This window comes from Ostrinia furnacalis, unplaced genomic scaffold (genome assembly GCF_004193835.3).
Source record: "Ostrinia furnacalis isolate ACB-3 unplaced genomic scaffold, ASM419383v2 OfSCF3968, whole genome shotgun sequence".
Lineage (NCBI taxonomy): Eukaryota > Metazoa > Arthropoda > Insecta > Lepidoptera > Crambidae > Ostrinia > Ostrinia furnacalis.
This window is the reverse complement of record NW_021134207.1, coordinates 290,824-311,558: the sequence shown is the minus strand read 5'-3', so window position 1 is coordinate 311,558 and position 20,735 is coordinate 290,824. Positions and strand designations below refer to the sequence as shown.

General features: G+C 36.2%; 4 protein-coding genes across 4 annotated transcripts; all 4 read left to right on the top strand.

The window, feature by feature from the left end:
* Positions 1–1,092: 1,092 nt before the first annotated feature.
* LOC114358529 (cuticle protein 8-like) lies at positions 1,093–5,201 on the top strand. The gene is made up of 5 exons (XM_028312510.1): positions 1,093–1,254; positions 1,967–2,092; positions 2,652–2,748; positions 3,072–3,184; positions 4,706–5,201. The coding sequence occupies exons 1-5, from the start codon at positions 1,156–1,158 to the stop codon at positions 4,772–4,774; spliced, it is 504 nt and encodes a 167-aa protein (XP_028168311.1). The 5' UTR covers positions 1,093–1,155; the 3' UTR covers positions 4,775–5,201.
* A 603-nt stretch (positions 5,202–5,804) lies between these two features.
* On the top strand, positions 5,805–10,240 carry LOC114358528 (cuticle protein 8-like). The gene is made up of 5 exons (XM_028312509.1): positions 5,805–5,955; positions 6,703–6,828; positions 7,584–7,680; positions 8,097–8,209; positions 9,970–10,240. Exons 1-5 carry the CDS (start codon positions 5,857–5,859, stop codon positions 10,036–10,038), a joined length of 504 nt encoding a protein of 167 aa, XP_028168310.1. The 5' UTR covers positions 5,805–5,856; the 3' UTR covers positions 10,039–10,240.
* Positions 10,241–14,702: 4,462 nt separating this feature from the next.
* Positions 14,703–17,470, top strand: LOC114358506 (pupal cuticle protein Edg-84A-like). Its single transcript, XM_028312482.1, has 4 exons — positions 14,703–14,795; positions 15,421–15,535; positions 15,805–15,979; positions 17,260–17,470. Exons 1-4 carry the CDS (start codon positions 14,778–14,780, stop codon positions 17,468–17,470), a joined length of 519 nt encoding a protein of 172 aa, XP_028168283.1. The 5' UTR covers positions 14,703–14,777.
* Positions 17,471–17,807: 337 nt separating this feature from the next.
* Positions 17,808–19,011, top strand: LOC114358505 (uncharacterized). Its single transcript, XM_028312481.1, has 3 exons — positions 17,808–17,926; positions 18,218–18,368; positions 18,627–19,011. Exons 1-3 carry the CDS (start codon positions 17,851–17,853, stop codon positions 19,009–19,011), a joined length of 612 nt encoding a protein of 203 aa, XP_028168282.1. The 5' UTR covers positions 17,808–17,850.
* The last annotated feature ends 1,724 nt before the right edge of the window (positions 19,012–20,735 follow it).

Below are 20,735 nucleotides of genomic sequence, written 5' to 3'. Positions count from 1 at the left end.
CCCCACCACTTAAGCACAACTCCGCCGAAGTCGAAAACTTAGGAGAGTCTTAATGGGCAACCAATGAAGCCATTAAAACAATAAAATCTTTTGTAGGAATTATTTCCGATTTAAAAGCTAATTCTACTGGACTAATAACAAAACTCAAAATCTGATTCAATTGTGTAAAAAATGCCACTGACATAGAGTATGGGACCAGTTTTAGGTTTTAGAAATGTTGGTTGAAGTATACATTTTGTTGTAGACCTGACTCTAAGCGATTTATTTTTTATTTTTCACTATTTGATAACAATTCATCTTCCGTAAATTAAATAATAGATTCTAAGATGACTTAACAGTCTATTAGAAATAAAAAATATAGTATGTTGGGAGGTGTTGGCTAACGTTTCCGTCGCGTTAAAAAGTTGCGGCCACATGTGATTATAGTACGCAATTATTATANTATTAATATGAATTTATAAATACCATAAGATTGAGATCAGTAGCTTTACCTCATCTTAATTAAATAGACATTACCATAATTCATGTAATAATCCACTATGTAGAGCCCTCTGATTATGTGACAGGATGGGCAATTTATCTTGTCAAGACAGAAAATAACAATATTCTTTGGCTCTGCAAATCAAATTGTATCCAAGTGCTGTTTTCTAATATGATCTGGTGAATAATACCGCAATACAATAGTTAAAGGGCTTTAGTCGAGTATATTATATTTACCCAGCAGGAATTGGGATTGAAAATTCTGAATGAGTTTATCAAAAATTCCACTCACCATCATTTGGCTTGAATCGTTTCTTGATTTAAATTTTTTTCTTGAGCAACATATTACAATACGAGTAGTATCTAAACATCGCCACTGTACAAATTACTTATAGTCCTGTTAACCCCTCATTGTAAGCCAGATAATACGTGTTACGAATGGTTTAACCACAATAGTCCAGCGGCAGCAGGGTTAAAACTTTGAACCCACGTTCCTCAGATCTCGATACGGATCCAACACCGACATCATTGGGCTATTGTAGCTCACTGTTGTTAGTCTATAAGACATAACATTGTACATAAGCCTTAGAGCCTGAAACAGAGAATAAAAATAAAGGAAACTAATGTAATTCTAGAAAAGGGCGTATCACCAGATCCAAGTGCAGCACACGTCAGATGCACCCAGTGCAGGTTTTGGTGGGGTCCCCCGTTATAAGCCGTCGGCGCTTGCGCAGGCAACCCGGAGAGCCGCTTGACACGCATAGCAACATGCAGGTGAGTTGCGCAATATCTGATAGAGATAACAAAGTTCGAAATACAATCTTTTAGGGTTGTATTAAGAGCAATCTTATCAATCTGTTTTCAAGTTTACCTATCGTGAATTGAAAACTGGAATTTTTTTTTTCAATTTGGCAATAATTAGAGAAAACTTGATTAACATTCATTATTCTGTGAATTTAATTGCGCTAAGTATGCGCAATGCGCATGGTATTGGTTTTGAAATAGATAATTTTCACTAGTAAAATATTTTCCCGAAATCTGTGTTAGTATTTCCATGAGTTTAAAAATTTACATCAAAATAACTTTGAGTGAGTTTAGATATTTTCAAAATATAATCTTACTAATATTACAAATGCGAAAGTTTGTGTGGATGTCTGGATGTTTGTTACTCTTTCACGCTAAAAGTACTGAACGGATTTTCATGAAACTTTACATTATCATTGTTTATAACCCAGAATAACATATAGCCTATAATTAATAATAATAATTATTTAACAATATCAGAACTCAATAAGTCCCAACGACAGCACACAACATGAAATGCATCAGAGGTGGAATTATTTAAATCAATCGTAATCATTTGACAGTTCATATGGTATGAACTTTATCGTACGTTATGAACTGTCAAATGATTACGATTGTACACAATACCACCTCAGATCCTCAACACTATCGTCTTCATTGCAAACTCCTCCATTCCTTCCAGATCATTCTGGTGCTAGCATGCGTGAGCGCAGCGTGGGCGGCGCCACAGCACTATCCTTATGCGCATGCGCCGCTGCTGCACGCACCTATTGCTGTGCATGCTCCGGTCGCTGTTGCGGAACCTGTGGTCAGTAGGATGTGTTAGCTTTTTGTTTGTTCAGTGATCAATAGATAGGCCAGGCCTAGTGGTTCGGGTACCTACTGAACTAATATAATATTATGTAACGGTCGCAGGTTCGATTCCTGTACATGAGCATAATTAATTTAATGCATTTTGTGCAAAAAGAGTCAAAATAAACTCTCACTTTTCATTTTGATACGAATGTTTTTAAAATCATGAAAACTTTATCGAGGAACTTAGATTCTGTTGCGTAATAAACTTAAAACTAAATTAAATTCGATTTAAGTTAGGCATAGATTGAGGTTTTGGATTTGTTATGCTTTTAATATATCTTCCTATCACAGCACTTGACAGAGATTGAATTGAGTTTTGAGTGTCGTATTGCAATACAGACCTCGGACATAATAGTAATAAAGCTCATATTTTTTTAGACATCATTCGTTTTAATTTTTTTGATCGAGAATAACTATTGCAATTATCCTAAAAAGTATCTCACCACAGTTGTAGATGTGGGCAGAACCTGAAATTAAGCCGAATAAGCATACCTTTATTGTTTTATTTGCAGTCGTACCCACGGTACGCGTTCAACTACGGCGTGAAAGACCCATACACCGGCGACATCAAGTCGCAGCAGGAGGAGAGAGACGGCGATGTTGTTAAAGGTAAATATAATAATAGATAGGTACTTAATGTAAGCTGAATGCTAAGGCTTATTTTGTAATTTTGTAAGGCTAAAGAAACAAAAATTAAAAAATTATATGATGTAAGCAACTGATTGGGCAAAACTGCAAATGAAACTGCATACCCAGTACCAACGGGGACGGTCAATGGGTTATATCCATCCAAGAAATTTATTATAACTTATTTAATTTCAGTTTTTTCCCCTCAATAGAAACTAAAAGTCAACCGTACATATTTTTCTTGACATAAGTTTAGGTTACATGATATAAGAAAACTGTGTTAACTCTTTTTATCTTTCTAACAGGGAGCTACTCACTAGTGGAGCCCGATGGGTCCACAAGAACAGTGTCGTACTCCGCCGATGACCACAACGGTTTCAACGCGGTCGTGCACAAGACGGGGCACGCCGTACACCCGGTGAGTTGATTTAACTAGTTCAGGGCCAAGTTCAAAAGTTTAATTCTTTGAGCCTGACGGGTCCACGAGAACAGTTTCGTACTCAGACGACGACCACAACGGGTTCAACGCGGTCGTCCACAACACTGGGCACGCTGTACACCCGGTGATATGACGTAACTAGTTCAGGGTCAGGTTCAAAAGTTTAATTCTTTGAGCCCGACGGGTCCACAAAAACAGTGTCGTAGGTACTTTAAACTTTATAGTTCACTAACGATTTTGTAGATAGTTCTAAATTTATTTTAATCCAAAGAACAGGAGCATAATATGTGAGCATTCTTCTTATGAGTTGTGAGTTTCCTAATTTGGCAAATAGGCTAAAGACTCTAGCTGCAAAAGAGTCGTAAGTAGTACTGGCAAAATGAGTTATTGGGATTTGCCAAAACAGTCAACATAAGATAAAAATTCCTAGAAGGGTATGCGGGCCATCCGGTTACTTTTCTAGTATTAACATGCTCTACTGATCTGCATACCATTTGAGTTCACGTCAGTATATTTTTGGCTTCAACATAAAAATATGCACTTAACCTTCTACCTTTTTTTCTTTATAGATGGAAAGTGTGATAAGGTGCTGTGATTAAACGTTTAGTCAGTACTGACACTTTGATAGGCCGTAGGTAATCTACCTACCAATTTCTTTTGCTATCCTGGACATAAGACAAAATACTTTATTAGATTGCTAAATTATTTAGCAAAACTTGTATTTAAAACAATATAATCTCAAGGACTGTTTACCATCTTACTCGTCAGGGGGCATTACCATTACACAAACTTGATTTCTCCGCAATTGCGCTTGGTGCGTTTGCGCAAGTCCTAATAGCGTAGGCTTATAAGGAAACAGGTAGGCCCGTGGAACTTGGCCAACATATTTACCAAACTTCTCAGTTAGACCTCGATAGTTTTCCGAGAAAAATGCACTATTAATTTTAAGGTGATATCTCGTTGAAATGGAACGTTAAACGCCTTACGTTTATTTGCAATAGGCCAATAAAATGTGACTGAGCGTTTAAATATGGGAACAAATAATTCGGTTACTATTATTAGGATTATAACAGCTATTAACGAATAGTTAGTTATCGTTGTGATGTTTTATGTAGGTAAGACCAGTAATGCGGCCGTATAACATAGCGTCTTGTACATTAAAGGATCCATCGACCTATTACTTGAGCATCCATAACATTCATTGTATGTTGTATTGTTGTTGCTCTACCTCTCTTTAAGATGCCAATAATATTAATATTTCGTGGTCTTTACTCTGAAAAGATTTAAGCCATTTTTTAATATAAATTCCATCACCTAGCATAACAGCTGTTGTGGGTATTTCATATCGTCGCTCTACCACTATAAGACACCAAAGCTCTATATTCCCAAATGATTCTTGTCATTTTCCATGAACTCTATCAATCCCACAGGATTAATGTGTGATATGTATTCTAGCAAATAAATTATTGAATTTGAATTTAATATTATCTTTCATTACAGGTTGCCGTGGCCCCAGTAGCTCACTACGCAGCCGCGCCGGCCATCGCGCTTCCTCATTACCTGCATTAGCCCACCTTACCTAATATAAGCACCGCTTTTAGATAAACTTATTACGTCATATTTTTAATTAAAACTACACTTTAGTTAGATACTTTTGTAGAGCCGGCACCGTACAGGGTAATTTGGTAGAGCCCGTTTTACGTCACAATATCTGTCTAACAGTACTATTCCCACCTCTCGTACCCATCGCTGTAACCTTGATGCCAGGATCTACAGCTTGACCGCCAGTAATAACCCAACCAGTGAAGGTTAAGTTTGTCCAGGAGGAAATTTGAACTGTCATTGGACCAGCAACGAAATTAATCAGAAGAATATAGGAGGAGTTTGAAGTTAAGTTTCGACTTCACTCCAGTACAAAGCGGATGACAAGAGACACAACAAAGCTTTTTATGTGACCTTTAAGAAAAGATCTGTCTTATTTTCACTGGTTGGATTACATTAGAAGCCATGCTATAGATACTGGCTATACTGGAATCGCAGTGGTGGGAAAGAGAGGTGGGATTAGTCTCGTTTATAGCATCTTATGAAGCGANATTTATGTGTTCTATTTGATAAAGTAATTTGCTCCGCGCGCTTTTGTACTAAGTGATGAACTGTATTTAAAATGAGGCAATAGGTATGTGAAAGTAAGTATCCGGCTTAGTATCCGGTATTTTATTTAAGAGAATAGATCTTCTACCGGCCTCTAATAGTACTTAATCAATTTATTCGATTATGTATTCGATTATTATAGAACCTAATTAACGTTTTATTTTTTTGTTAACTACTTAGTCAATTAATTTATTCCCTTAAGTATTTGATACTTAAAAAACCTAAATAAACGTTTTAATAAATAAGTAAGTAAGAACCTTATTAATTTTATAAAGATTAAGAGTGCCAACCCTAACACTCAGTTGAAGTGTAGGTATTTAACTCGCCGAAAGGGCTAAGTTTCCGTACTGCTTTAGCTCATATATATACTGTGGTTGTTAGTCTATAAGACATAACATTGTACATAAGCCTTAGAGCCTGAAACAGAGAATAAAAATAAAGGAAACTAATGTAATTCTAGAAAAGGGCGTATCACCAGATCCAAGTGCAGCACACGTCAGATGCACCCAGTGCAGGTTTTGGTGGGGTCCCCCGTTATAAGCCGTCGGCGCTTGCGCAGGCGACCCGGAGAGCCGCTTGACACGCATAGCAACATGCAGGTGAGTTGCGCAATATCTGATAGAGATAACAAAGTTCGAAATACAATCTTTTAGGGTTGTAATAAGAGGCATCTTATCAATCTGTTTTCAAGTTTACCTATCGTGAATTGAAAACTGGATTTTTTTTTTCAATTTGGCAATAATTAGAGAAAACTTGATTAACATTCATTATTCTGTGAATTTAATTGCGCTAAGTATGCGCAATGCGCATGGTATTGGTTTTGAAATAGATAATTTTCACTAGTAAAATATTTTCCCGAAATTTTTGTTAGTATTTGCATGACTTTAACAAATTACATCAAAATAACTTTGAGAGAGTTTAGATATTTTCAAAATATAATCTTACTAATATTACAAATGCGAAAGTTTGTGTGGATGTCTGGATGTTTGTTACTCTTTCACGCAAAAACTCATGAAACTTTACATTATTATTGTTTGTAACCCAGAATAACATATAATTTACTACAATCTGTGACAAACTAAATTTCACACTGGTAAAGCGGCGGGCAAAAGCTAGTTGATAAATAATTATGTAACAATATCTGAACTCAATACCTCCCAACGACAGCACACGACATGAAATGCATCAGAGGTGGAATTGTTTAAATCAATCGTAATCATTTGACAGTTCATACGGTATGAACTTTATCGTACGTTAAGAACTGTCAAATGATTACGATTGTACACAATACCACCTCAGATCCTCAACACTATCGTCTTCATTGCAAACTCCTCCATTCCTTCCAGATCATTCTGGTGCTAGCATGCGCGAGCGCAGCGTGGGCGGCGCCACAGCACTATCCTTATGCGCATGCGCCGCTGCTGCACGCGCCTATTGCTGTGCATGCTCCGGTCGCCGTGGCTGAACCTGTGGTCAGTATAGTGATAGCTACTTTCAGATATAGACGTTGCGGGTCCAATGACAGTTTAACTTTCCCTCGGGACAAACTTGACCTTCACTGGTTGGGTTTTTATTGGCGGTCAAGCTGTAGATCCTGGCTACACAGGAGTTGCAGTGATGGGAAAGAGAGGTGGGAATAGTCCCGTTACTTTCAGATATCAATGCGTAGGCCAGGCTTAGCGGTTCGCGTACTGAATTAATTATGGACAGTCGCGGGTTCGACACTTTGTCCAGAAGTGGAGTCAAAGAAATGGACATCTCTATTAGATCTCAAATATGATATTATTTTATAACATCATAAAGTTTTATTGCATTACTTGTTTCTTAAAAGATGTGTTGTTGGTAAATCTATTTCAATAAATAAATACAACATTTTAATTAAACTTAGATACCATAACGCGTTTATTGTATAGTATGAATCACAAACATAACTCGACTGAAGTTAAAGGATATTGAAGTTTTTGATTGGTTGAGTGTGTATATTTAACCAATGATGGGACAAATTTTTGATCGAGGTTTATTCGAGTTTTTAGTGTTCTATTGTAATACCTACGAACCTTACTCTTGGAGGCTCATGTTTTAAGTAAGACGATTGACATTTTCATTCGTTTGAGATTTTTTTTCAATCGAGAATATTGCAATTTTCCTGAAAAGTATCTCACCAAAGTTGTAGATGTGGGCAGAACCTGAAATTAAGCCGAATAAGCATTTATTGTTTTATTTGCAGTCGTACCCACGGTACGCGTTCAACTACGGCGTGAAAGACCCACACACCGGCGACATCAAGTCGCAGCAGGAGGAGAGAGACGGCGATGTTGTAAAAGGTAAACCTAAACATAATTACATTAAATAAACTTATGTTGTTAAAATATTTGTTAGGTCTTAACATAGTTACCTTTTTAAAATGATATTGGTATCTAAGTAAATTACATGATATAAAATGAGTTTTAATTTATCTTTCCCGAATAGGAAATCTTACGTTCTTTATATTTTTCTTTATCTCATTTCTCGATGCAGAGCATACAATTTAGTGTATTATACCTTTTTTCAAAAGTAACAACACGAATCACGATAGACCATAGAGATGATCAAAGGGTAAATTAAGATTTAAACCTCGCAGTTTAATTCAGTGATGATCGGGAAAAGGAAGCAATTCTGCAACAGATCATACAAGAGATAAATCTCGATGTTATACTTGAAAGAAAATTTAGTCGGCTAATTTTTTTTATCTTCCTAACAGGGAGCTACTCACTAGTGGAGCCCGACGGGTCCACGAGAACAGTATCCTACTCTGCCGATGACCACAACGGTTTCAACGCCGTCGTGCACAAGACGGGGCACGCGGTACACCCGGTAAGTTGACTTTTCTACAAGTAGCTCAGTGTCAAGTTCTAAGCTTGGCCTGCAATCAATAAAGGCTTGATTTTTCTTAACATTTTTCCGATCATATACCTACTAGGGAAACTTGTTGCTACAACTTTTGTTTGTGCACTTTATCCCGAAGACCTGAAGCATACGTGAGCATTCTAATTAAAATCACTTATCCCGGACGTAGTTCTTTCCACGAAAAGAACAAACGAAACGCGTCCACATCCCATCCTGCGCTCGTTCAATAATTAATTTGTGCTAGTCTACACCATAACACTTGGATGGTAAAGTGCATAGCATGTAGGTCACGGACATTATTTAACTATTATGCCCGTTTGAATGCAGCGAAATGCTTAACATATTGAGAGTTCACAAACAAGATTAACGGCTAATTTTTCAAACATCGAATAATTTTTAACTGAAGCATTACATTGGAGCTTCGACATTGGGTTTCCTAACTGGCAATTAAGCTATGGCTCTGGCTACAAAAGTCGTAGTAATGGCAAAATGAGTTATTAGAATTTGCCAAAACAGTCTACATACGATAAGCATGTAAGGATTCCTTGAAGGGTATGCGGGCCATCCGGTTACTTTTCTAGTATTAACATGTTCGTAACATGCTCTACTGATCTGCATACCATTTAAGTGAGTTCACCGTTAGTATACAAAAATATTTTTGGCATCCGATTCACCATGCAAATGCGCACTAGAATTCAAGGGTGACATAAATGTTTTGAAAGTCACTGAAAGTATTTTTCATAATAAATGAAAAGTGTGATAAAGTGTCAATATTGCTGACACTTTTACCTGCCTATTTATTTTGGTATCCTGGGTCTATTAAAACTGCTGAAATTAAAAACACAAGACAAAATACTTCATTATATTGCTACTTATCTAGTAGCAAGAAATTAATTTAGCAAAACTTGTATTTAAAACAATATAATCTCAAGGACTGTTTACCATCTTACTCGTCAGGGGGCATTACCATTACACAAACTTGATTTCTCCGCAATTGCGCTGGGTGCGTTTGCGCAAGTCCTAATGGCGTAGACTTATAAGGAAACAGGTAGGCCCGTGGAACTTGGCCAACATATTTACCGAATTTCTTAGATAGGCTTTGAAAAGTTTTCCGAGAAAAATGCACCATTAATTTTAAGGTGATATCTAGTTGAAATGGAACGTTAAACGGCTTAGGATTGTTGCAATTGCAGGCCGATAAAATGACATTTAATTGCTATTTTAAGAGTATAGGTGCTATTAACTAAACGTAATCGTTACTCATATCTAATCGCTTTATTGTGATATTATAATATATAATATAACCGTATAACATAGTGTCTCCGATGTACTTATTATAGGACCAATCGACCTTTATTACTTGAGCCTGTAAAACGGTCATTGTGTGTTGTATCTCTATACCTCTTTTTAAGATACCAATAATATTGATATTTCGTGGTCTTTACTCTGAAAAGATGTATGCCATATAATATAAATTCCTTCAACAGCTTAACAGCTAAACTTAACACTATTTAAGACACCAAAGCTCTATATTCCCAAATGATTCTTTTCATTTTCCATGAACCGTATCCCACAGGGTTAATGTGTAATAAGATATGTATTCTAGCAAATAAATTGTTGTCATTTTCCATGAACCCTATCAATCCCACAGGGTTAATGTGTAATAAGGTATGTATTCTAGCAAATAAATGATTGAATTTGAATTTAATCTTAATCTTTCTTTACAGGTTGCCGTGGCCCCAGTAGCTCACTACGCAGCCGCGCCGGCCATCGCGCTTCCCCATTACCTGCATTAGCCCACCTTACCTTATATAAGCACCGCTTTTAGATAAACTTATTACGTCATATTTTTAATTATAACTACACTTTAGTTAGATACTTTTGTAGAGCCGGCACCGTACAGGGTAATTTGGTAGAGCCCAGTACTATTCCCACCTCTCGTTCCCACCGCTGTAACTCCTGTGTAGCCAGGATCTACAGCTTGACCGTCAGAAATAACCCAACCAGTGAAGGTTAAGTTTGTTCCGGGGGAAGGTTAAACCGTTAAACTGTCATTGGACCAGCAATGAAATTAATCAGAAGAATATAGGAGGCGTTCGAAGTTAAGTTTCGACTTCCCTCCAGTGCAAAGCGGATGACAAGAGACAAAACAAAGCTTTTTAAGTGACCTTTAAGAAAAGATCTGTCTTATTTTCATGGGTTGGATTTCATTAGAAGCCATGCTATAGATCCTGGCTTTATTGGAGTTGCAGTGGTGGGAAAGAGAGGTGGGATTAGTCTCGTTTGTAGCATCTTATGAAGCGGTAATAGGTGCTGCTTAGCAACTAAAATGTATAGTCTGATGATTGCTGTTGTTGTTCATCTATTGCAGCAGTACAAATTACTGTGACAACAGTCCTCTTAAAACAGTGATGGATGTAATATAGTCAGCTACAAATTGTTCGTGACATCCAAAGTGGCCAAAAAGTTGACGACACGTAACCTTATTCCAATTTTATTGTTACAAAGACGTGTTACGAACTTTTTGGCTACTTTGGGTGTCACGATCTATTTGACGCTGACTGTGCATAGCTTCAATCACGTCTCAGAATCTTGAATCCAGATTGTAATTCGATATTAAATTGTAACTACTTGTAGCCAACTTGCAATGTTACAATTTATGCGACAAGGAAGGTGTTAGGATTTATGTGCTATAAATAACTGTGTTACCTGTACGTAAGCCGGTTTAGGAACAATCTTGAAAAGTAGGCGCAGACAGGGTTAGTAACAGGACAATTTGCATTTTGAACTGTTTATCATACAACTGTGAGACCAAAATCGCTTACACGTCTTATGGCTTTGAGTTAAGTTTCAAAATAAGATTTATCAGAAATTCATTTAGTGTTATGTATAAACGAATAGATTAAGAAATTACTGTATTATAATCTAATGGGATATCTTGTACACACAAACGTGTGTTCATTTGATAGCATCTGAAGTACAATTTTTTCATTACTATGTATTTTGTTACCGATTTATATGCTTACTTAGGTTTATGTGTTAAAAAGTTCACTGAACTTTGTTCTGGTTCTGAAAATAATCTCTTATTTCTTCTTTTTTATTCATTTATTGGATTTTATTGTTTTTATGATCTCAATTGGTTTTACAATCGCCATATAAATAATGTATTGCCAAAAATGTATTAAATCAAAGTTTTAACGTTGTATAATGTTTAATGTACGATTATAAAAATAAAATTTACCACCTATTCAAAGTTTATTACTAATTTAAATTGCAAAAGTAAGTAAGTTTTTTATACATGTGTATAAGAAAAATCGAAGTAATTTAGAAGAGGATGGGAGTTAATATACAATATGATATCCGCAGCGGTTGGGGGTCATAGTACAGTGATTAATGCCCTTACAGAGCATTTTTGTAATGGTTATCATTAATTTTTACAACTTTGATTAGTTGTAAGTACCTAAAGTGTTTTTATGATTCAGTTCGCAAATACAAATATACCACGCCTACAAAATTAAATAGTATACAAAAACACAATTCTAACGTAACAAAAATCAACATCATTTATCCGACTGAATACGTAATTATTCTCACCTACCGATACAAGTTCTGTGTAGCAGATACATACAAAATGGTTAGCCATAAAACGCAACCAGTGAATTCTTTTTTAGATCCTAAAGCCTGATCTAGACAGTAAAGCTGTAATTAGACTCACATCGAAAACAAAAGAAAATAAAAACAATTTCAGACTGACTAGATGATACTTACGTTATTTTTAGGAAATATTTGATTTTTTTGGAAACAGGACACAATACACGCCGGTCTATTTCAGGATAGTCCTGGATATATCCCGGGCGTTTGGAAACCCTAACACAGAAACGACAGAATATTCATTTGGCATCCTAAACATTGATTGGACATTAATGCATCATTTATTAACTTTGCTCTCATTTAATTCAATGACCAAAGTAGCTACGCTAAATCGAATCCATTTCTCAAATAAATTACTTCATTAGTATTAACATTTTCTTACTAACGAATTCGCTAGGGCAATGAACTGGAGGCGTATTCTTGAATCATTCGAATTACGATTCGCATACAAATTCATTCAAATTGGATTAGAATTTGATAAATACTCGTACCGTGCGATTTCGTATGCGAAATAAAACTCTACTAGCTCAAAAATAGGTGTTCTATGGTTGGGAATTCTAGTTACTACTATATCCGATTATGACACTCGCCTAATTCATCGCTTTGTTTGAATTTATTAGCAATAAATTCCATATATGGAGACATGAAGATGTTTATAGACTGAACCGTTATAAAAGGTAATATATTATTACAATAAACGTTTTAACCTCTTGAAAGCAAGAACGACAGTAAGGCTGAGTTGCACCACCTAACTTTAACGGTAACTATGACGATAACCGGTGCTTTTTGTATGGAGTTTGACAGATTTTTGACGTTTGTCAAAGTTAAAGTAAGATGGTGCAACCCACCCTTAGTATTTTGTACTGACATCGTATTATGGCTTTAATGCTAATGGAATAACAGATACTAACGCCTGTATACCGAAACATTACTATGAGGTCTCACAGTGGACGGAGTGAGTGGACGCACAGGGTCACACACGAACCAATCAAAGAGCTCTATTCAACGCTGTGCGTTCGATTTGCTGCTTCACTTAAGCAAGCATCGTTTGTGAATACGGGCGTTAGCTTACTTATCACCCGCGTGGTTTGATGTTACCTTTAAATATTGGTTCAGTGTGCCGTGAAAATGCAACAAAAAGAGTTACTTCCCTGTTTATATTATTTTAAAGAAGCAATATCAAGCGTAGGATGCATAAGAATATCGATAACAGTCCAAAGACGTATTCGCGGCATCGTCTTTGGTGTAAGTAAGATATTCAAAATTAGGCAAGTCACATACGAACTGGTTTAAACAAAAACACTTAAAAAGGAGCATTATAAGAAAGACAAACTATGTAGTTAACAAACTAGTACAGGAACTAATTTAATCAAACGAAGTTTCGCTAGCTCAAACAGCTTTTTTAGTATTTACCTAAGTATCAGACTAGAATCAATAATAATCTGAAATCAACACGATACGAATTTGTTCAGGAAAACCTTTCAGTAAGAATACCTATGTAGCTATGACTAATAAATAAGGCTTATCCTTTAAAAGTGTTCAGGCAGTTTACTAAGACTGAGTTGCACCACCTAACGTTGACCGTAACTATAACTATGACCAGTGCTTTTTGTATGGAGTTTGTCAGATATTTGACGGTTGTTTCAGTTAAAGTAAGATGGTGCAACCTAGCCTTAGTTTGACAATAGAAACTATAGAAGTCGCAGATGTTTACCGGGCCTAAGCTTCTGAACAGCGGTATAACAGCGCTAATCGTGGGCGGTGTCGTCGGCGGTGCCATAAAAGCTATTTACGGTATCACGCGTCTAGGGTTGCCAGGTCCAAAAACACAAAAGCCGGACTCTGTGCTTCATTTGGCCGGACATTTTACCCTAAAAGCCGGACATACCTTTTTAATAGCTAACGTACCATGTCACGGGGGGGGGGGGTGCAATAAGCGTCATAGCTCATGAGTGGGTACTATCATCTTTGAATGAATGAATTATTCTGTGGCTCGAGTTTCGACTGGCGCGGCATATAAAAAGCCTAATAAAAGCCGGACAGGCCGGACAAGACAATATTTGGCCGGACAAGCCTCTAAAAAGCCAAACATGTCCGGCTAAAGCCGGACGCCTGGCAACCCTACACGCGTCTTAAACTGCACTTTTATATCTCTGCATCCATCAATTCGCCGGCTTGACACCCTTAATTATATTAAAGCTCTTAAACCGTCGTTTTGGGTATAAACACTATAAAATGAAATGTCTTGAGGTTTTATACTTCTTTTATATGTTTACTGAACTAAATGGGGTAGAGAATTGAGGAGTGATACCGTTTCTTATATCTTATTGAAAGGTGCATTCTGTAAGAATGTTATGGATGGAATTTTGAGGCAATACCTATTGTTCGACCTGTAAAGGTCCAATTTAATTTATCTCTATCAACTATATTTAAAAAATACTTAGTTCAGTAACTTGCTATGAAAACGTACACAGAAAAATTTTGATAATTACTAGTTTAAATGGAATAACTTTCAACGCCTTTTACCTCAAAGTTGACAAATAACTATCGACCTTAAAAAAGCCCCAGTTAAACAAATTAGTCATATAAAAGCACCGTTCGTCACCATAAACCTTTCGTCAGCTGTATAAGGCCATTCCTTATCCTTCGCATGACATCAGAGCTGTAAGGCGGATATGGGCGAAATTGCCCTCACCCACTGGTGCTCGTTGCCCATACTGGTTTATTGTTTTTGCCGGCTAACACTGTAAATAGAAGGACGATTTTGAGAGAGCACGCATTGACGTGACTGCCGCGAAGATAACGCTCCTGGATTGTACACTTTTGACAGAAATATAGAAGAAAATAAATTTTATTCTTGGTTTGTGAATTTGGAATCGGTGAAATGGATCATTTGCATAAGGTAAGGAGTGATTAGTTTTAAGAAGCTGAAACTTTTTAGTGAGCTTTTTCTAAAAGTTTTTTTTTAATTCTTTGAGTGGCTTGATAAGCCCAAAATGAACAAACAATTAAGGTGCCATTCAACTTATCTTATGAGATGTGAAGTGCTAGACAAAAGCACAATATTAACATCAAAATACATTATTTTTTTATGTAAATTATTAAAAATATTTCGTAATTAACTACTGAAAAATTCATTTTAATGTTTTTCCTTTCAGACTTAATTTTCTAGGCCAGACATAAATAGTATTTTATTTAAAACTTCACATCATTCAAATCTTACTTAAACAAAAATAATTCATTAGATTCAGTTCAGCCATAAATTACTAATGGATTCCATAAATCAGCAACCTAAAGTAACATACGAAAGCATAAAGAGCTTTTTAGATAATAATATTTTACTACAATATACCTTGTTTATTCATAATTATCTTTTAGTTTTTGTCTCAGACAGAGTAAAATTCCCAATTTACCAGAAGTGAGAAGGTAGTCCTCTACCCCCACTACTCGTTGAAATCATAGAGAAGGTCGTGTTCCTGGAGTAGAAACTAAAGGATCTGATGATGGTAATAATTGTATTGTTTAAGGTTGTCTTACTACTGTGTTTGTTGGGAGGACAAGCCCGAGTACTGTCGCCCTCAAGACAAGCCAGGCTGACTTTGGCAGAGCCGATGCCTAGCTACTACGTCACGAATGTCGATGGTAAGACAACAAAATTCTATACGTAAATACCTAATTCATTTTATTGGGAACTATTGTTCTTCATACTAACGTACGTCCCTAAATTCACATAAAATTATTTTTTTAGACAGTGCTTAGTTAGGTAATTTCTTTTCAAAATCTACGCGGAAAAAGTCGCGGTAAAGAGAGCTAATAGAGGATAAGTCAGTGGAAGAGAAAGATTCTTAAATATTATTTCCCTTTATTTCTATTCTTAAAGGACAAACAATACATTAGCTCTATTATTTTAGGTCATCCAGGAACCTATGCCTTTGGCTATGACGTGCACGATCCACAAACTGGCAACACCCAGTTCCGAACTGAGGAGCGCTACCCCAATGGCACAGTGGTTGGGAGCTACGGCTATGTCGATGGTAACGGACGACCACATCGATACAATTACGTTGCCGATGAGAAAGGATACAGGTGAGTTGTGAAAATAGGACTTACATTAAAGCTCTTATTAAGGGCCAAGCCACAGGGCAAGCCAACAGTTTTTTTGTAAAGATTATTAGCAATTTGTATTGCCCAAATTACTAATAGTCCCATTAGCCCCTCGTGTTAAGCTAAATAAGCTTGTGTTACGGGGGAGGCATTTGTCCAGCAGTGGACGTCTTTCGGCTGAAACTGAGTGGGCTTACCGCAAAAGTCGAGCGGCGGTGGGATTCGAACCCGCGTTCTTCGGATGTCGAGTCGGCCACTCCGACCCCTTCACCGTTCGGCTATCGTGACTATAAAACAGTGGCCTGCCTGTGGGGTTCAATAGACAATAAATGAATTTATCTAGTAGTAACGTGTCTAGTGGTTATTTCTGGAGAAGGATGTTTACTGACAATCACCTTCTCTATCACCCCCGTTTTTCCACTAATGTACTTAGTTTATAGTTTAATGAGCATACTATTATGATAATTTCTTTGGCTGGTCTCTTTTATCAAAAGCCCAGTAGGCCTAATATATGATGCGTGCCGCGAAAAGCGTTTATCACCCCATTTTGTCGATATTACGATAGGGCCCATACATTTGTCGTCAAAAATCGATAAGATATTATTACGGCACGCAGCCCGGCTGAAATGTAATAAATTAATTGTCGTCAATAAGCAAGACAGGAAACCTGACGATTTTAAAATTTAAAACTTACAAGTAAAGTTCAAAAGCATTTTCATGTTTAGGAAGTAGGTAGGTGGCGATTTTATCTTTTGCTGCAAGTTGCAAACAGGCATATTGTTAAAAAAATACCTACCTATATAACGTACTAGCTTTCCGCCCGCGGCTTCGCCCGCGTGGAATTTTGTCTGTCACAGAAAAACTTTATCGCGCGCGTCTCTGTTTCAAAAACCGGGATAAAAACTATCCTATGTTCTTTCCCGGAACTCAAACTATCTCTATGCCAAATTTCATCAAAATCGGTTGCGAGGTTTAAGCGGGAAAGCGTAACAGACAGACAGACAGACAGACAGACAGACAGACAGAGTTACTTTCGCATTTATAATATTAGTTGGGATATCACGTTTGTGCAGATACCTTGAGAAGTTTTAAAAGCAATCGCTACTGGTTTGAAAACTTAGCCGTTCAAATAATAAAGGCGCTCAATGTTTTTATCCAACAAGGCGCTTACTTAATTAAAACAATTTAGGAATAGAAGTACTTGCCAGTTTAAAAAAAAACAGCAAAAATCTTTTTTAAATACTCTTTTGTTTTTGTTTCAGGTTGATGACCGATGTTCCCCGTCAACCCGAAATTCCTCGCCCCATAGACCAAGTAGCAAATATGGAGCCATCAGTAACCTGGTCCCGGCCAAAGAAACCGAATAGGAAGACTGAAAATAAAAGTTATTTTACTAGAATTCCAGTCAGGAAAGATATTGCCATACAAAATAGTATTTTGCACCCTCCTAGTTATTACGGTTCTTATAAATGATGTTCAAAACNAATAAGTCGGGTTTTCCTTCCTGATGCTATAACTCCAGAACGCACGAAGCGATTTCCACGGTTTTGCATTCGTTGGAAAGGTCTCGGGCTCCGTAAGGTTTATAGCCGCGCGATAAAGCTTTTCTGTGACAGACAAAATTGCACGCGGGCGAAGCCGCGGGCGGAAAGCTAGTCAGTCTTTACAAAACTATTAAAATTAAAAGCACCATAACACCTATATTGTAAAACCTACTTAGTCCTACTTAATGTTTATGATTAAATTTGCAAAGATTCATAAAAACATTTTTGACATTGTTGACAAAGACAAAATTTGTTATGACGTTTACCAAAAGGATTACAGGAGAAACGAGAAACAAATCTTTGTCGAAAATGATACACTGCTTCAACAAAACGAATAATTTGAGGCTTATTTCAATTACTGTGTTATGCCTTGGATCCGCAATATGTAAGTATTTATTAATGAAATAAATCTTAAGGTCTTCAGCAAGGCCAATATCATAGGTACAAATACCTTAGTAAAATTTTACAGCCATAGGACATCTAAGTACTGCTGAACGTAGGCCTCCACCAATGTTTACCATGTTGATCGATTGGTAGCGGCCTGCGTCCAGCGCCTTTCTGCTACCTTTATGATCTCGTCGGTCCACCTAATTCAAAATGTTAATAATAAATGTGATATTCGAAAATAAAGAAACGGTATTAGATTAGGTTAGAAAACAAGTAAATCTAATTCCAGGTTACCCAATAAGCAAGGTAGATCCTGGAAGCAAGCTTGATAAATCTGAAAAACACTTTCCCAACGGGACTGTTGTAGGAAAATATTCCTACACCGATAATGAAGGGAACCCAATACAAGTGAAATATTATGCGGACAATAGCAGTTATGGGTAAGTATACATTAACAACTGAAGTTCCATTCAAGACATCATAGCTGATTGAATTTCCATAAGTATTATAATCGGCTGTCGTAGATTAAATAGACTTAGGATTATTTAATTTTCTCCTTGAAGAAATTAAATAAAAACAGACGTACTTATCAATGTTTAAGTTTTTTTTGGATCGACTTTGAAAATGTTTTAGTTAATTAATTGAGTGTCGATAAAAATTATGTCAAAAAAAAAGCTCACCATAAACTTTTGTTTTAGAGTTGAATTAAAAAGCCTGAAAATGGTTACCAGCACCGGAGCCCCACTGGACCAAACATACAAGCAACCTGTCATAGACAACTTACTGCAAAATGCCGACGCCTCTTTAGGACTTGCCGCCGATTTTTACAACCCGACTAACATCAAATACAAAATAAACGATCCATTCGAAATACTGAAGAAAGATAACGTAAAGCATATTAACCAATTTAAAGACATTAAAACAAGCCCTGACTATGAAATTTACTTTCAAAATGAGTTGAAAGCGCCAAAGAAATGTGGAAAAGAAAAGGTTCGGGTATACTTCGATAAGGATAAAAGAACTATTCGAGAAGCTTCTTCAAAAGGATTTGAAGATACTGCTAAGATTTGCAGTAGGTTTTAGTTATTTTATTATGTTTTAAATAGTGTTACATGTGATTGAGTTACGAATATAAATTGCGTTAAAAATATTTTATTTTCTTTTATCGTAAATATCTTACAAAAACATTCAGCTGGTCCTCTTTATCAAGCAACTTGTTGGCAGTTCCTCCTCTTACAACTAGACATGCTGAGCTTCGATAAATATTTTTAGCGTCTTGCTTCTCTCTTATATCAATGGCTTTGCCTGTATAACTGAAGCTTAGCTTTTTGTCTTTTCTTGAAAGTTTTACCTACAATAATATAAAGACACTGTTTAATCGTTCAAGCTCCGCGAATCTAGACACAATAGATAAAATCAATTGTTATGACATTAATTAATGCCGTCTGGGACTCAATCGGTTAATAGCAGGGACTTACTAGCTAGAGGTACTGTGTCTGAACGTAAGTATATAACCATGTTTTTGACGTATTATTAATTTTGTTTTCCAAGTTTTAGTACCTTTATCGATGCCCAATATTTTTACGGCATTTTTGGTCTCTAGATTAAATTTTAATAAACCAAATAAAAAATCTTCAGTTAAGTAAGAACTTACGTTACAAATCAGTTCGCAATTATGTGTTGTGCATGTCCAAAACAAAATAACATCATTCTCGTCAAATCTACTCCGTATTAGATTATTAGGTCTGGGTTGGTCTTCATGCACTTGATCCTTAAAATGTATAAAATGTTCATTTAAAATTATAGACATGGAAATATTATTTTGATAAATAATATAAATATCCTTACCATAATACATTTATCCTTTAACACACCTACGTTGCTATTCAGTGGAGACCATGAACTCATTTTGGCAGCCATTAGGAAGGCGTGTAACTTATTGTTGATAGGTTCTTGTTGTATGTTACCTGTTGAGCTAAAAATTTTTTTCATAATATTGTCTTACGATTTAATATACAATGCGCGCTTTTGTTTTGTGTAAATGCTTTCTAGATCAATCATCTAAATCGGTTCAGTGGTTTAAGTGTGAAAAGATTTACTTTGCAGAGTTACTTTAGAATTAATTATATACTTCTGTACCTTTTTCCATCGGCCAGTAAAAGTACAGCAACGCATTTAGTCTCAAGACTTATGTCTGAAGCTTTGATTACAATATGTTGACGTGTTGATTTGGATAGTGATAACTTCAACACTTTTGAGTGGTCGAAGTAGAAATGAACTAAAATCGAACTCATGACTATCATTTTGGCACATACTGGACATGAAATTGGTCTGAAAGAATACGCGTTAAACATTAATAAAATGTCTTCTGTCATTAAAAGACTCTTATTTTTGTAAATAATAGAATGATTTTAATTCAACCCAAAATATTTTAAAGGCTTTTATGTTTTTCAAAAGTTTTCATCATTTTATTTTACCTGGCTTGATCATACGCATTTTCAGCATTCTGAAATTCTTTTTTGAGGTAATCGAATGAAAGAGGAGAATGCATTGAACTCATGCTTGAGATATTGTTGGAGTATTCAACATTCTTATACTGGAGCACAAGTTCATTGGAGTCCTTTTTCGTTGAATCCTGAAAAAACATAGATCATGTTTAATCACGGTAACTTATCATTAACTACTTGTGACCAACGATGTGTGGAATCTCACACGTAGTCATGCAAAAGAATAATAAGAGAAGTAGCGCACTATATAGCATAAAGAGTCATTTTATATTCTAAGTGTCCCCATAAATTTCAAAAAGG

What these genes read in the sequence shown, in the direction of transcription:
- LOC114358529 (XM_028312510.1), top strand. Translation starts at nt 1,156, where the DNA reads ATGCACCCAGTGCAGGTTTTGGTGGGGTCCCCCGTTATAAGCCGTCGG. An exon ending in ACACGCATAGCAACATGCAG is followed by an intron (nt 1,255 to 1,966) that starts GTGAGTTGCGCA and finishes CATTCCTTCCAG; the next exon opens with ATCATTCTGGTGCTAGCATG. An exon ending in CGGGGCACGCCGTACACCCG is followed by an intron (nt 3,185 to 4,705) that starts GTGAGTTGATTT and finishes CTTTCATTACAG; the next exon opens with GTTGCCGTGGCCCCAGTAGC.
- LOC114358528 (XM_028312509.1), top strand. Translation starts at nt 5,857, where the DNA reads ATGCACCCAGTGCAGGTTTTGGTGGGGTCCCCCGTTATAAGCCGTCGG. An exon ending in AGACGGCGATGTTGTAAAAG is followed by an intron (nt 7,681 to 8,096) that starts GTAAACCTAAAC and finishes TCTTCCTAACAG; the next exon opens with GGAGCTACTCACTAGTGGAG. An exon ending in CGGGGCACGCGGTACACCCG is followed by an intron (nt 8,210 to 9,969) that starts GTAAGTTGACTT and finishes CTTTCTTTACAG; the next exon opens with GTTGCCGTGGCCCCAGTAGC.
- LOC114358506 (XM_028312482.1), top strand. An exon ending in CTACGTCACGAATGTCGATG is followed by an intron (nt 15,536 to 15,804) that starts GTAAGACAACAA and finishes CTATTATTTTAG; the next exon opens with GTCATCCAGGAACCTATGCC. An exon ending in GCCGATGAGAAAGGATACAG is followed by an intron (nt 15,980 to 17,259) that starts GTGAGTTGTGAA and finishes TTTTTGTTTCAG; the next exon opens with GTTGATGACCGATGTTCCCC.
- LOC114358505 (XM_028312481.1), top strand. Translation starts at nt 17,851, where the DNA reads ATGATACACTGCTTCAACAAAACGAATAATTTGAGGCTTATTTCAATT. An exon ending in ATGCCTTGGATCCGCAATAT is followed by an intron (nt 17,927 to 18,217) that starts GTAAGTATTTAT and finishes ATCTAATTCCAG; the next exon opens with GTTACCCAATAAGCAAGGTA. An exon ending in GCGGACAATAGCAGTTATGG is followed by an intron (nt 18,369 to 18,626) that starts GTAAGTATACAT and finishes CTTTTGTTTTAG; the next exon opens with AGTTGAATTAAAAAGCCTGA.